General features: G+C 30.7%; 1 protein-coding gene across 5 annotated transcripts in view; it reads left to right on the top strand.

Moving 5' to 3' along the window:
- SNX14 (sorting nexin 14) overlaps positions 1-14,266 on the top strand; it is a 58,922-nt gene that overhangs the window by 43,498 nt on the left and 1,158 nt on the right. For all 5 annotated transcript variants that reach the window (XM_016158090.2, XM_036219902.1, XM_036219896.1 and 2 more), the window contains 11 exons: positions 2,132-2,333; positions 4,828-4,911; positions 6,365-6,465; positions 8,373-8,484; positions 9,324-9,364; positions 9,507-9,626; positions 11,618-11,741; positions 12,007-12,171; positions 12,348-12,443; positions 13,491-13,582; positions 14,201-14,257. In XM_016158090.2, coding sequence (XP_016013576.2) covers positions 2,132-2,333; positions 4,828-4,911; positions 6,365-6,465; positions 8,373-8,484; positions 9,324-9,364; positions 9,507-9,626; positions 11,618-11,741; positions 12,007-12,171; positions 12,348-12,443; positions 13,491-13,582; positions 14,201-14,257 — 1,194 coding nt within the window. The remainder of the gene's footprint in view (positions 1-2,131; positions 2,334-4,827; positions 4,912-6,364; positions 6,466-8,372; positions 8,485-9,323; positions 9,365-9,506; positions 9,627-11,617; positions 11,742-12,006; positions 12,172-12,347; positions 12,444-13,490; positions 13,583-14,200; positions 14,258-14,266) is intronic.

The following is a 14,266-nucleotide window of genomic DNA, read 5'->3' as shown; positions in this document are numbered from 1 at the left end:
CTTGGATGTATTGCTTAAATTTAAATTTAGTTTCTTCACACATGAAATGGGAATAATAGTATCTAGCTTACATAGGGATGTTGTGAAGATTAAACAAGTAATATATATGAAGTACTTGGAATGGTGCCTAGCATACAGTAAGCATAGTAAGTATTATACAGTATTATATTATCTTTCTCATATATGCGTATAAATTATGGATTAAATTGTCATATGTATGCTGGCCTGGGAACCAAAAAAATCCACTATATGAGATTAGGTCTGTCTGAAAATGAAGTTCTGTTCAAGTTCAGAACTGATTTGCAAATAAACTTCTGGAATGTAATATGCCTATTGGTGTGTTGGCAGTTACCTCCATATAGGAAAATGTATTAATGAGGAACATTAATATTTCTCAAGGAAATAGGGGACATCTCCTTGCCTTTTATCCTCCTCCTCCCTTATTTCTCGTCCTTTTTGTGGAGGGAACATCTCTTTGAAAACAAAAAAATACTTGGTTTTTCTTTTTATAAGGTTTTTTAGTTTACAGTATTTACTTACTTGAAAATTTTTACTTTTTATTTTACCCTCTTTTCAGAACCTAAATCCATTCACAAAAATACAGTTTAATTTTGAGGAAAGGGCCTTTCATATTTTGGTGGGAGCATAAATTGTTTAAAGGGAAATTTGATAAAATCTTTCAAAATTAAATGTGAGCTTATCATTTGAAAAAAAAATGCAGATTAATAACTGTGGAAAATGCTACTCTATACCTCAGGGTAGCCTAAGCAGCAGACTGGGAGTTTTCCTCACATGCTTTTCTCTGTTTTTCCTTCTAGGTTTATAGGGAGTTATCCTTGTCCCCAAAAAAGGCAGAATGCAACACCCATCATCTATCTCTATAGCTTCATGTTTCTTAGGCCTTAAAGACTTTTGTGTTTTCAACAGAGCATTAAGAAGTCCTCCTGATATCACTGGTGGTCTAATTAGGGATTATGAAAAGCCATTTTAGGACAAGAACAGAAAAAGGGATAATTGCCAAGGGACTGTATGGGGAGTAAAAGAATTCACTTAGAAGAGAGGTGGCTTCCAGGTGTGGGAAGAGAGTAGAATCGAGAGTGAAGGTAGGGTACTAGAATTCCAGAAAGAAATTGCTCTCCATTACTGATTTGTTCTTACTAGGCTCTTCCGAATTCTCTTGAATGCTGCAGTCTTCAACTCATTGCCTTAAAAAGTGTCTTTATCTATAATATTCTTCCCCCTTTAACATGAATTGGAGATATCTAGGTGCCCAGGTGTTTATAATGAGCCAATTCAGAAGTTCTCGTTCAATTTAATGAAGTAGAGACAGTTATTTTCCTTCTAAGTATATATTTCTAGAATATGTTTAAAATTTATTTTTAAAAATAATTGTTCCTCAAGTAATGTTTAAAAAAATCTTTATTCTTTTAAATATTTATTAACATTTTAGAAGTCAGGAGATAAAAACAATCTTAATTTTATAGAGGTGGGTCCCTTTTAGACCACTTTTCTAATTTTATATTATTTAATGTTGCAGTGGATATATTTATACTTGTGCCATTTTCACAGCTTAAAAAAATTTATTTGGAATAAATACTTTCATTAGAATAAATCATCAGAAATGGAATAATTTGGTCAAAACTAGTTATGGGTCTTTATAAATCATTGCCAAGACATTTTCCAGAAGAGTTGTGTTCGTATATCTAGTAACCAGCAGTATAACATAGATCCAGTTTATTGGTAGTCTCCATCAATGGCTATTATTATTTGTAAAATTTTACATCCCTAAATGAAGAAAATATCAGTACGTTAATTTTACTTTTTATTACCTAAGCAAAATATTTTTCAATATTTGTGTATTTTTAATACCTTTTTCAGTAATCTGAAATTTCTGTTTTCTATTGAATTTTCACATATAGGTGATGTAACAAAACCTGGAGCTGATTCTAGTAACTTGTCAGTTTCATTTTTTATCTTTATGTTTTCAGTAGAAAATTTGATATCACCTAATTTCAAAAGCATTAAAAAATTATAGAATTTATATGGACATATTATTTTATAGTTGAATCTCATAGGTCTAAAGGTCTTGGAAATATTACATTTTTCCTGGTAATTTTTTTTTCCCCCCCAGATTGAAGAAGGTATTGTTGTAATGGAAGATGATTCTCCAGTGGAAGCTGTGAGCACACCTAATACTCCCCGAAACCTTGCTGCATGGAAAATTAGCATTCCATATGTAGATTTTTTTGACGATCCTTCCTCTGAAAGGAGGGAGAAAAAGGAGAGAATACCTGTTTTTTGTATTGATGTTGAAAGGAATGATAGACGAGCAGGTAGGAAGCTTTATGAGTATCTTTATTAAAAGGTTCTCATTAATCTATATTTATCAGAGATGGCAAACATTTTGTCTTTTCTAACTATTGAGTATGATTGCATATTTAAAAGATGATTGTCCAGAACAGAAAAGTAAATAAAAGCTTAGGATTTTCTGGGTTATCTCTATTAGTTAATTTGTTCAACCAACACTTATTGAGTAGATTCCTGCAAGATACCTGACAATCCATCAAGGCATTTTTATATAATGACCTTTTAATGGTTTTGCTTCTGTCATCATTAGCTATTAAACTTATTTGACCATTATTAATACTTATAACCCTATATCAGGTATTTTACCAGTTTAATTAAGATAGCGTTTCTGCTCCGCCATCGTTGTCAGAAAATAAGAATTAATAAAAATATGATCAAATACAACTTTACAAATTTTCTTCATATTTAACATTTTTTTTTCTTTTGATTGTTCTAGGTGTGGATTATGTAATAGTGATAGGGGCTAAGCAGCATCCATAATGAGATAAACAGTCACCACCCTAGGCTTTGTCCAAGAGGTGGAGCAGTTGGTGTAAGCAAAAGCATATCAAAGTTATACACATTTTAAGAATGATGAGCAGAAAATAAAATTGAGCTTAGGAGGAGGGAACTGCCCCTCCTCTGTGACGAAAGAAGGAAAAAACATGGTAGTATTAGGAAATGGTTAAGAGAGGGGAGTGACTAAGTGATAATGTAAAGGTCAGTGGTAATGATTCCCCTTATTTATTTTTCAAAAAGTATTAGATTTTTAAATTTTTTTCAGAAGCTGATCCTATTTCAAGAACATAAAGCATAGGAATGGGTAGCTGGCTATTTTTTTCTTTTGTAGCTAAGTACCAGGCAGGGTCTTGCTCTGTCCAGTTCTGAGTCAGTGCTGCTTGATTTTCTTATAGTCACCATTCAGTCTTGCTAGTTGCTGTTCTGTCTCAACACTCTTAATAGGTGTATAGACAAACCATTGTTAATATTATAGTCTGATTCTAGTTTCAAACATAGTTTTGTTTACGTCTTTTTGTCTGCTGTCTCTACCGATTGGTATTTTAAGTATTGGAAAGATTTGAAAAGATTCTGGTTAGCTTCTGGGTTTAATTCCTTCCTGTGCGTAGTACTTAAAGTCTGACTCTTCCCACATGGTTCTTGTTTCTCAGGAAATTATTTAAAACTTTTGACTATTCAGCTATAAATGCCTATCAATATAGTAGATAATAACTTTTGTTTCCTTTTAAAGGATATATAGATTTATATGTGATATACTTTTAAGTATTTTTAGAGTATACGTTTGTTTTCGCCTTTGGAAAACCATCTTTCATTTCTGCTCTTTATTTTTAAAAGTTTGGCTTAATTATTTAACCCTAAAATTAAAACCACAAAAGTCTCAAAATTTATATTCCAAGGATAATTTTTGTCAGCAGGGTTGTAGACTTTTTATAGTCAATGTAATGTGCTCTTAGGAAAAGGCCTATGAGGAATAAAAAGTGTATCATTTAAATGTTACATTGATTTATGTGTGTAGCAAGATAGCAATTTCAGGATTTTAAAAACCAAAACTAGATATAAAACCTGACCATATCAGGGTTTTTTTTTGTTTGTTTTTTGAATACAGTTACTGCTTTGGGGTTGTGGTTTTAGTTAACTTGATCCATTGCATCTCCAAAGCAATGCTACTCTGATGTGAGATGTAAATAATAGCAGTTAACATTTTTTGGGTGATTACTCTGTGCTGTACACTATATAAAAGTGCTTTTGGCGGATTATTTCATGTAATAGGTACGATTATTTTTATTCTAAGCAAACCAAGGCACAGTGAGGTTAAGTTATTTGTTCAAGTTTACATAATAAAGGGAGGAACCAGGATTGGAATAGGCAATCTGACCCGAATCGTTTGTTAAACATTAGTTTACATTGTCCAGTTTGGTGGCCGCTAGCCACTTGAGGCAATTTAAATTATATTAAAATTTCAGTTTCTTATGTTAGCTACATTTTAAGTGATCAATATTATGTGGCTAGTAGCTACTATATTGGTGCAGATAATACAGAATTTACAGAAAGTTATATTGGATAGCACTATTCTGTAGTGTATTAGATCAGGACAATTAGAAAATATTTGAGAGATCCAAAATTGATAATAAATTTTTTATGCAATACATCATATTCATGTCACTTTAAAAATGATCATAATTACATAATTGTGGAAGTTGCTGTCAGCTCTTTGAGTCTTTGTAGAAAAATGTGTATATTATTGAGATAACTTCATAAATAGGTAAAATTTTATCAGTCTCTTCTAAATAATTTAAAATTAACATGTAGGATAAAATATGTTAACGTGATATGAAGAAATAAGATATTATTAAAACTAGAATAATTTCAAGCTTTGTATACTTAATGTCTTAAATACTTTATCCTTTTAGTAGTAGTTTATAAAATTATTTGTTACTCAGTATATACTTATTCAATTTACAGTTGGGCATGAGCCTGAACATTGGTCTGTCTATAGAAGATATCTTGAATTCTATGTACTTGAATCAAAACTAACAGAATTTCATGGTATGTTGTTCTCTTTGTATAAAACATTACATTTCAAAATGAGCCTTTTTGAAAGGTGTTGAACCAGATTAATTTTTTTCATTTTAAGTCATGGTATCAAGGAAATGTAAGTGACACTTGTGTATACTGCTATTGATAATAGGAACATAACTATTTTAATCTTGTTTCTGCCTGATTATATTTTTAAAGTTTTTACATTGTACAATGCTTGGTTTTTAAATGATAATAAAATGTAAAAGATAGCTATTCCTTAACTATATTTTAGAAAAGTTTGTGTTTCTAATTTTTTTTTTCTCCCCTCAAGTTTTTATCTTGACGATATGGATACTTTAAACCATGCACTTCAGAGTTGCTCTGTTTTTTTTTACCATCATCTTTCTTGGTTAGACATGTTTATGCATTGTGGCAAATGTTTTGATTTAGTTCTTGGATTTAGATATGGAAACAAAACTTGTAGATGAATGCCTTTGAGGGTAGATCAATCAGAAAAGGAGAGCACTTTTTTTTTTAGTTCTTCCTCTCACCTGCTAAGTCTCTCTTATATATCCATTTATTTTAGTTAATATGAAGGATATAGTCATGCAGTATTTTCAGTCATTTTATATATAGATTAGTGAGTTTGAAATGTGTATTCTGAACCTTTTTATTTTAGAACGGCTTTGTGGAGTGTTCCCTGATCCAAATTCAGTTTGATTCTGAATTGAGTAGCTCAGGGAACCTTCTTAACCTTGCTATAAGAACAGAATTCCTGATAAGGAGAAGATTATAGGAAGATTACAAAATATAAAGACTCACTCCATACTTTTTGCCTAGATTTTGAGTTTGTACTTCTCTTTAAATGGTTTTTTCTTTGTCTCTGCCAATCTGATGCAGTGCTATTCTTGTCATGTTCTTTCTCTGAGAATCTTTTTTTATTGTTGTTTATAGTCGAAAGATCATTAATCTCCATAATTTAAAATTCTGGATTAACTGAAGTTGGTTGGATTCCCAGTCGTGTTTTTCCTTTTAATACCAAAATTTCTGAAATTAGCTCTAGCTGAGAGAGCATGTCCATGATTTTTAAATTTTGTTTTTAAGCTTATATAGCATTGTCAAATTCTACCTGTTTTCTTCCATGAGAGATTAGGTGTTTCTCTAGTAAAATTTTGTCAAATAGAATCCCATTTGAGATTTCGAAATAATCTCGTGATAATTTTTTGAAGCTTTTTTTTTACTAGTATAGAAGGCTAAATATAACTATGTCAGTGAAGAGTTGCGCTATTTTGGCTATCAGTAGACTCAGGTTCTTTAGTCTGGGCTTCTGTGTTGTCTGAGGTTGTCAGGATTATTTAAAGGATAATGCCACATCTCTACAATGCAGCACTGTGATTCTAAATTTGCCATATAAATTATAAAGTAGATTTTTAAAATACTAGCAGAACATAGTAATAGCTTTAATGTATATTAATTTCAGGCACATTTCCTGATGCCCAGCTTCCTTCCAAGAGGATCATTGGCCCCAAAAATTATGAATTCTTAAAGTCTAAGAGAGAAGAATTTCAGGAATATCTACAGGTATAGCACTAACTTAATTTAAATCATTGCTAATCATAGCTTTCTCTAATTTGTCTCTTTTTCTCTTGTATGTATATGCTTTGCTTCACAAATACCTGTCAGTGTGGCTTTCTAAAATTCTTTAAAAAATTTTTTCTTCGTGGAAATGAATTGTCAGGAGGATACTTTTTTTTTTTTAATTGGTAACCAATGAAACACCACATATTTTCTTGGATGGAGAAAAAAAGTCTTATATTGGGCTTAGTTTTGATGTAGACTGTTAAAGAGAGAAAAAAACTTTGGTATAAAAGATTACATTCTGAGAACACTGGGTAGTTTTTGTTATTTTTGTTTTATTTTTTATTTGGTTTTATGTTCAGCACTTTCTGAACCTTGGAATCTTCCTTCCTATTTTGTTCCTCAGTTCTTTTCCTTTTGCAATTTGAAGATGTTTTTCTAGTTTCTTGGGATCTCCTGACTCTCGACCACTTACCGCTTGTAATTGAATTCTGTTTTTTCTTAGTGTGTGTGTATTATGTTATATAAATAATGTAATTGGTATATTATTTTCACTATTGGTACAATGAGCTTAAAAGTAACTTATTCGAGATGCCTCCAAAATTAATGACCATCTTTTGTTAATCAAGTGCATAGGACTAGAGGGGATACTTTTGTTTTATTTTAAAAAATCTTTTTGGTCATGGAATTTTGTATTTTTTATTAAGTGTTAATTCAGCTAGATTTGGTTACCTGATAGTCAAACAAGTACTTTTTAAATGAAGATTTTCAACAGTATAAAGAGATATTTACATTTTATTTCTTACATTTGAACTTGAATACTTTAACCCAGAAAGTAGTTTTTATATAATTTTTTGGCGGTGTGAAAATTGAAATATGAATTAAGTATTAACTACTACAAGGATATCTGAACACAGCATTTGCTAGTGTTAACCTGTGTCTTTATCGATGTCATTAACCCATTATTTGAACTAATTCTAAGAATTAGAGTACCTTGTTCTATAAGAAATATTTTCTGATACAGAGTTAAAGGTCATTGTATTGGTATTTTGTTTATTTAGATTTTTGTTCAAGAAGTAATATTAGGTAAGACTTAATTTTAGCTTTAAAAAGTCAGTTTGTCTTCTAAGAAAATAGTGTTGGAAGAAGGACAACAGATTTTATAGGGTATTTTACATTTCTACATTTAGTTTTCTGCAAAATCCTTTTATGCCAGCTTCTTTTAATTATCAATGAAGTTGTATGATATTGGAATACTTGTTTTGTCATTGAGAAACTGAGAAATAATATTAGCTATTGTTTAATTTTCCTTCAGGTGTATTAAGTAGGTGCTGAATGCTTTATATCAGCGGTCCCCACCCTTTTTGGCACTAGGGACCAGTGCTTCTGTGAGAATCTAATGCTCGATGATCTGAGGTGGAGCTGAGGCAGTCAGTGATGCTAGCTCTGGGTGGGGAGCGGCTGCAAATACTGATGAAGCTTTGCTTGCTCGCCTGCCACTCACCTCCTGCTGTGTGGTCCAGTTCCTCATAGGCCACGGATCTTAATGGTCCAAGGGCTGGGTATTGGGAATCCCTGCTTTATATAACATTATAAAGTAGGTAGTGTTATTTTCATTTTACGCATGAGGAAACTAACCCTTAGGCTAAACTTAGGAACTTTTCTAGGGACACCCAGCTAGCAAATGGAAGAGCCAGAATTCAGACCCATTCATGTCTCACTGTAGAGGTTAACGTCTTATCTGCTAAGTGTTACTGTTCTTTCTATAAATATAATTTTGTTATTTATTATGAATATAAAATAGCTTTTGAGGGTTTAAAATTGTTTTCTTGGTTTAAAAAAATCATTTAAAAATAGTTTTGATCACCTTTCTAAAATTTTAAACACTTTTTTTCCTTTGTTCATTTAAGAAACTTCTACAGCATCCAGAACTGAGTAATAGTCAACTTCTGGCAGATTTTCTCTCCCCTAATGGTGGAGAAACACAATTTTTGGATAAGATACTACCAGATGTAAACCTTGGTAAGACAATTTAAAGAATTGTATGTAAGAGGCTAAACTGAAAAGGATCAGCATTAATTTAGAAAAATAGTTTATATAGTGAAGCCATGTATCAAACTCTAAAGGAGTTCAATGGGAGGGTTGGGTAGTTTGCACGTTGTAAAATAGTCTCTATATTTATGTCTCCTGCTATTGCTATAAGTCTGCTTTTTCTAAATTGAACTGAAAGAAATTTAAGTGGTATTTATCAATTTTGACTATTTTTCGTAGTCATTTCTAAATGCTTGAGAAAATCTCAAGATGTTCGATATTTTATAATAAGGGAATCTGGAGATAAAATCAAGAATAAATTTTGGTAAACAGGATTAAAATATTTTTAATCCAAAATTCAGAATATAAACTATTCAAATAGCCAATTTAAATGTAGCAATTCTTAAAACTTTCTTTTGATAAACTTTTGTATATTTTTAGATGTCTTTTTATATTCACCATTGTTTAAAATCTTTTGAAAACATTTCTTATGGAAAATTTCATATATTCATAAAAGTAGAAAATTTGTATAATGAATTCTTTACTCTTTCAACAATTATTAACACTTGACTTGTTCCACCCCTTACCCTACCTCCTCCCCCACTGGATTATTTTAAAGTAAATCCCAAATGTTGTGTGTATAAATGCTTAATAATACCATAGTTATCGTACATTTCTTTCTGTTCAGTGTAAAATTGTCAATTATAAATATTTTTTACTTTTCGCTTGACTGTTTTAGTATTTAAAATTACCTAGTGAAGTATTCATAGGAGCAATTATGAGGTATATGATATACCTTCATAAAATTAATATTTTACTTTTAATTGCAGGAAAAATTATAAAGTCTGTTCCTGGAAAACTAATGAAAGAGGTGAATAACTGATTTATGTATATTCTATAATATGATAGTTATAAGTGTGTTTAAATATCAGTGAATCTTAATGGGTTATATGAGACTAAGAATTATAATCTCGATTTTTGATTTTTATACTGTGATCTCTGTATTACCACAGAAAGGTCAGCATTTGGAACCTTTCATCATGAATTTCATTAATTCTTGCGAATCTCCAAAGCCTAAACCAAGTAAACCAGAACTGACAATTCTAAGCCCTACTTCAGAAAACAACAAGAAGGTATTGCATATTGCCTTAGCCATTAAGTTTGTAGTTGTCTTACTTGAGGTGACTTTTCTATTGTAGGGAGAATCCTGTGTGAATGAAATGCTTAGGACTTTATATTTCCTTTATATGGATATTAGTTGCACAATGTAAGGGGATATATAGTTGCTTGGTTCTTTGCTTTAACAGGGTAAATATTTCTTTAGATAATATATTTGCAAACTTCTACCATTTCTGTATTTGTGGGATTTTTTAAAGTGCTTTTCTTAGGTAGTGAATCACCAACTTCCAATAATCTAAGAATTACTTACTATAAAGTATTTGTTTATTTGATGGTATTACTAACTTTAATGCTTATAAAATATTTCATCTATTCATGCAACAACTATTTTATTGTGTGCCTATTAAAGAGTGTTAGGCACTGGGTATGTAGAACTACAATCCCTGTCCACGAGCTCAGTTTAGTGCCAGAGTAGTGCCCAGCCTAGGGAACTGTGTGAGCTAAAGGACAGCCTTGTTCTCCCCACAAACACTTTTATTTTTGTTATTACTATAAAAGATATCTTTAATATTTTTTCACTTTATCACTTTATTGTTGGTAAACAAATACAGTTGATTTTTGTGAATGATTTTTTATTCAGTATTCATGCTAGACTTTTATTAATTTTTTTTAAACACCTATAGCACCTGGTATTCCCAGGTGGTCTCCCATCCAAGTACTAACCAGGCCCGACCCTGCTTAGTTTCCAAGATCAAATGAGATAAGGCATGTTGACTTGTATTAATTTTAGTAATGTATCAGTTCTTTTAGATTTACTCTGTGATCTGCAAATAATGGCAGATTTTGTTTCATATATGGCTAGACCCTATACAAAGGTAATTATTTCAGTGTTTCACCATTAAATAGTATAGTGTATATCTTTATTCGTAAATATCCTTTATGTGAGGTTAAGGAAGTTTATATCCATGTTTATGGGTGGACTTTCTTCTTTCTTTGTGGGGTTTTGGTATCAAGGTTTTATTAAATTTTTTTCTATTTGCTATTGAATTATAACTGGAATTATTAATTCTTTAAGTAATTGATAAAACTTGTTGGTAAGGTCATCTAGGCCTTGTTTTGTTTGCAGGAAGGTTTTTTCACAACCAAATTTAATTTCTTTAATTATGATATTCTTCAGGTTTATTATTTAATGAGTCAGGTTTTAATAATATTTTTTCAACAAATTTTCCATTTTATCTAAATTTGAAAATCATTTGGCCTGAAGTTGTCAATAATATTCTTTTTTAATTTTCTTTGACATCAGTAGCTGTCTCCTTTTGTTCCTAACATTGTATCCTCTTTTTCTTTTATTTTTTGATCAATCTCACCAAAGGTTTTCTCCATTTTATCTTTTGGCCTTGTTGATCTTTTCTGTTAGACTTTTACAGTTCCTTAATTTCTGCTATTTGACGGATATTATTGAAAATATACTTTTTGCTTATTTTTGGGGTAAGTGGAGCTGAGATTTTGTTGCATTTCATCATTTTTACTATAATTCTTCATATCTTATTTTTTTCACATTGTGAAAAATCACTTTCTGGGCTTTGACTATTACTGTCCAAATAAGCTTTGCTTAAGGCTTAATATTCACCTCTAAACACCCTTTAATTGAACAGCAATTTATAATTTTCAAATCATATTAGTTTTGAAGTTAGCTATCCTTAATACATTTATACATTTTTATATGTTCATTCGCTACTTTTGGTGTAAACAGGGTTCTTTATGGATAATGAATTATCTGTTGTGTCTAAAATGAATGCAGACTTTTATGTAATATTTTGGAGAGCACTTTTTAAATTCAATTTTGGGTATAAATGTGGAATTTTAGAGGCAGATCTTAACCTATCTGATATTCTACTTTGTTTGAAAAAATTTAAATGACTTTGCTCTTCATTTTAGCTTTAGTGATTTTTATCAGCAGGTGTAATATATTACCTGTCTCTTTATTATTTTACTTTTACTTTAGCTATTCAATGATCTGTTTAAGAATAATGCAAACCGTGCTGAGAATACAGAAAGAAAGCAAAATCAGAATTATTTTATGGAGATGATGACTGTAGAAGGAGTTTATGATTACCTGATGTATGTAGGTAAGTCCCATGTGGTTACTGTTGAAACCTGTTTTTTATTCATCACATTTCTGTGATGCCAGTTAATGCCCTTATGTATTTTCCTATTGTAACTTTTTTTTAAATTGAAGATACTTCTTTTATAAAAATTCAATACAATTAGTCTTGAACATTTAAAGTTACTAGTATTTACGAATAAAATATTGACCATTTGTATTTTTTTTATATTGGAAAATATTAAAATATATGTTTATGTTAACAATGAAGTATTCCATGTAATCTTCAGGACGGGTGGTTTTTCAAGTTCCTGACTGGCTTCATCATCTCTTAATGGGAACTCGAATACTCTTTAAAAACACCTTGGAAATGTATACTGACTACTATCTTCATTGTAAACTAGAACAGCTATTTCAGGAGCACCGTTTGGTCTCACTTATAACACTTTTCAGAGGTTTGTATTTTCTTATGTGTTTGTTTCATGTTTTGTGTACTCTTAATGATTTTAATTGGATATAAAAGAGTGAGAAGTCTTGTTTTTCTTTAGTTTATTAGTATGTCCACTCTGAGGAAATACTTTGTGGGTAATAGGTGAAAATTTCAGTAAACATTTTTTTTTTCTCTTTTTAGATGCTGTATTCTGTGAAAATAGTGAACCTCGCTCTCTCCAAGATAAGCAAAAACGAGCAAAACAGACTTTTGAAGAAATGATGAATTACCTTCCAGGTATAATATTTAAGAAGTAGTTTAACATAGATTAATACTCCTTCGAGGTCACAATATATAGTAATTATCGAGGCTGATATTTACTATGAGTTTTCATTTTAGAAATAGTTGTAAGGGCCAATTAAAATTAACTCATTAGTTAAATAAAATTTGGTTTTTATAATGTTAGCGCTAAGAACTTTAAGACAAGGCTGTTTCTACTCACACAAAAATAGCCAGATTTTTTTAACGATGACTTATAATCATACTGATTAAAGTGACGTGTTTGCGAGACAATTAGAGTCCTGCTGCCTACTATACCTTGAGAAGAGCTACACTAGTGTGTATGACTAAAGGATCTTTTTGGTAGTAACAGGAGTGATAAATGACAGCTGTGCAGTCAAACATGAATTGGAACTTTTGGACCTTGAATTAGGGTTTAAACAGTTCCCTAAATGATTGTTCTGAACATGGTTAATAGTAATTATGCAAAAAGTACAGAAATAAAGTAGTCATAGTTATTGAGGAAAGTCTTTGTTAAATATTAAATTCAACTTTTTTTTTTGATATTAAGATATTCAAAATTAGGAAAATACAAAAAGTAAAAAATAGAAGCCGTCCTCTTCCCATTACGCAGAAATAGCCACATGGTCCAGTTTGGTGTTAATCCTCACAGACATTTTTCTGTGCATTTCTGTACATGTATTTATAAATGTACAGACGTAATTTTAGGGTTTATTTTGTTTCGTTTTACCAGAATGGAATAATACAATATGTATGATTTTCCAACTCTGTTTTTTCACTTAATACAATATATAGGCAGATTTCTTTACTGCAACATTCAGTAGGCTTGCAGTATGCTTTGTGCATTGTGAATCCCCAAAAAGAGGATGCACAATACTGCATTTCTCAGCTTAACCATAGAACCCTTGTAGAAACCCTGATTTAGGAAATTCCGATTTATAGTTTTTGAATATCTGGGAAACAGGGTGGAGATTTTGTTTGATCCAGTTAATGATGAGTTACTGTATAATATGTAATTGTTTCACATGTGGCTTTCTTGTATAGACCTGATTGTCAAGTGTATTGGTGAAGAAGCCAAGTATGAAAGCATCAGACTTCTATTTGATGGCTTACAGCAGCCAGTTCTCAACAAGCAGGTAAAATTTATTAAAGCAGGTTGACTAGAGTTGGCTAGGTTTAGTGAATGACACAGTAAGGTGTCTAGTATATTATTAATTGTGAAGTGACACTACTAAATCAAGGCAATGTAATTCCAGTGTTTAAATAGAAAAAAGTTTTATTTGTGTTCCTTTTTTGCTGATAACCTTTTTTTTATGATGTGAATTACTTTGATTTTAAAATAAACGTTCATTGTAGAAAATTTGGAACGTACATAAAATTTGTGAATTAAAGTCAAAATTTGCAAATCAAGAATTACATCATTCAGATTACATAGAATAACCACAGTTAGTTAACATTTTTATGTTTAGAGTACATATTCTGTTGAGATATTAATAGAGTTGCAATTTTGTATCATGCTTATTTTTTATTTTTGTTACATGTAAAATATCTAACACAAAATGAATTATGAGGTATAATAATAAAATGTCCACATGTTTATATACTCATCTTAAAAACAGAACATTATTGATACTGTTGAAGCTACTTTTGTACTTGTTTTATATTGTCAGTTCTAGTCCTTGCCTTCCCATTTAGGAGTAACTATAGTCTTGAATTTTTTTTTGTCTAATGCTTTAAAAATTATTATTTTTTAGCTGACTTACGTTTTACTGGACATTGTGATACAAGAACTATTTCCAGAGCTCAATAAGGTAACTGAA

The sequence above is a fragment of the Rousettus aegyptiacus genome, unplaced genomic scaffold (assembly GCF_014176215.1).
Source record: "Rousettus aegyptiacus isolate mRouAeg1 unplaced genomic scaffold, mRouAeg1.p scaffold_m13_p_1, whole genome shotgun sequence".
Taxonomy (NCBI): Eukaryota; Metazoa; Chordata; class Mammalia; order Chiroptera; family Pteropodidae; genus Rousettus; species Rousettus aegyptiacus.
The sequence above is the reverse complement of the archived record's forward strand: the minus strand, read 5'-3'. Positions and strand labels throughout refer to the sequence as shown.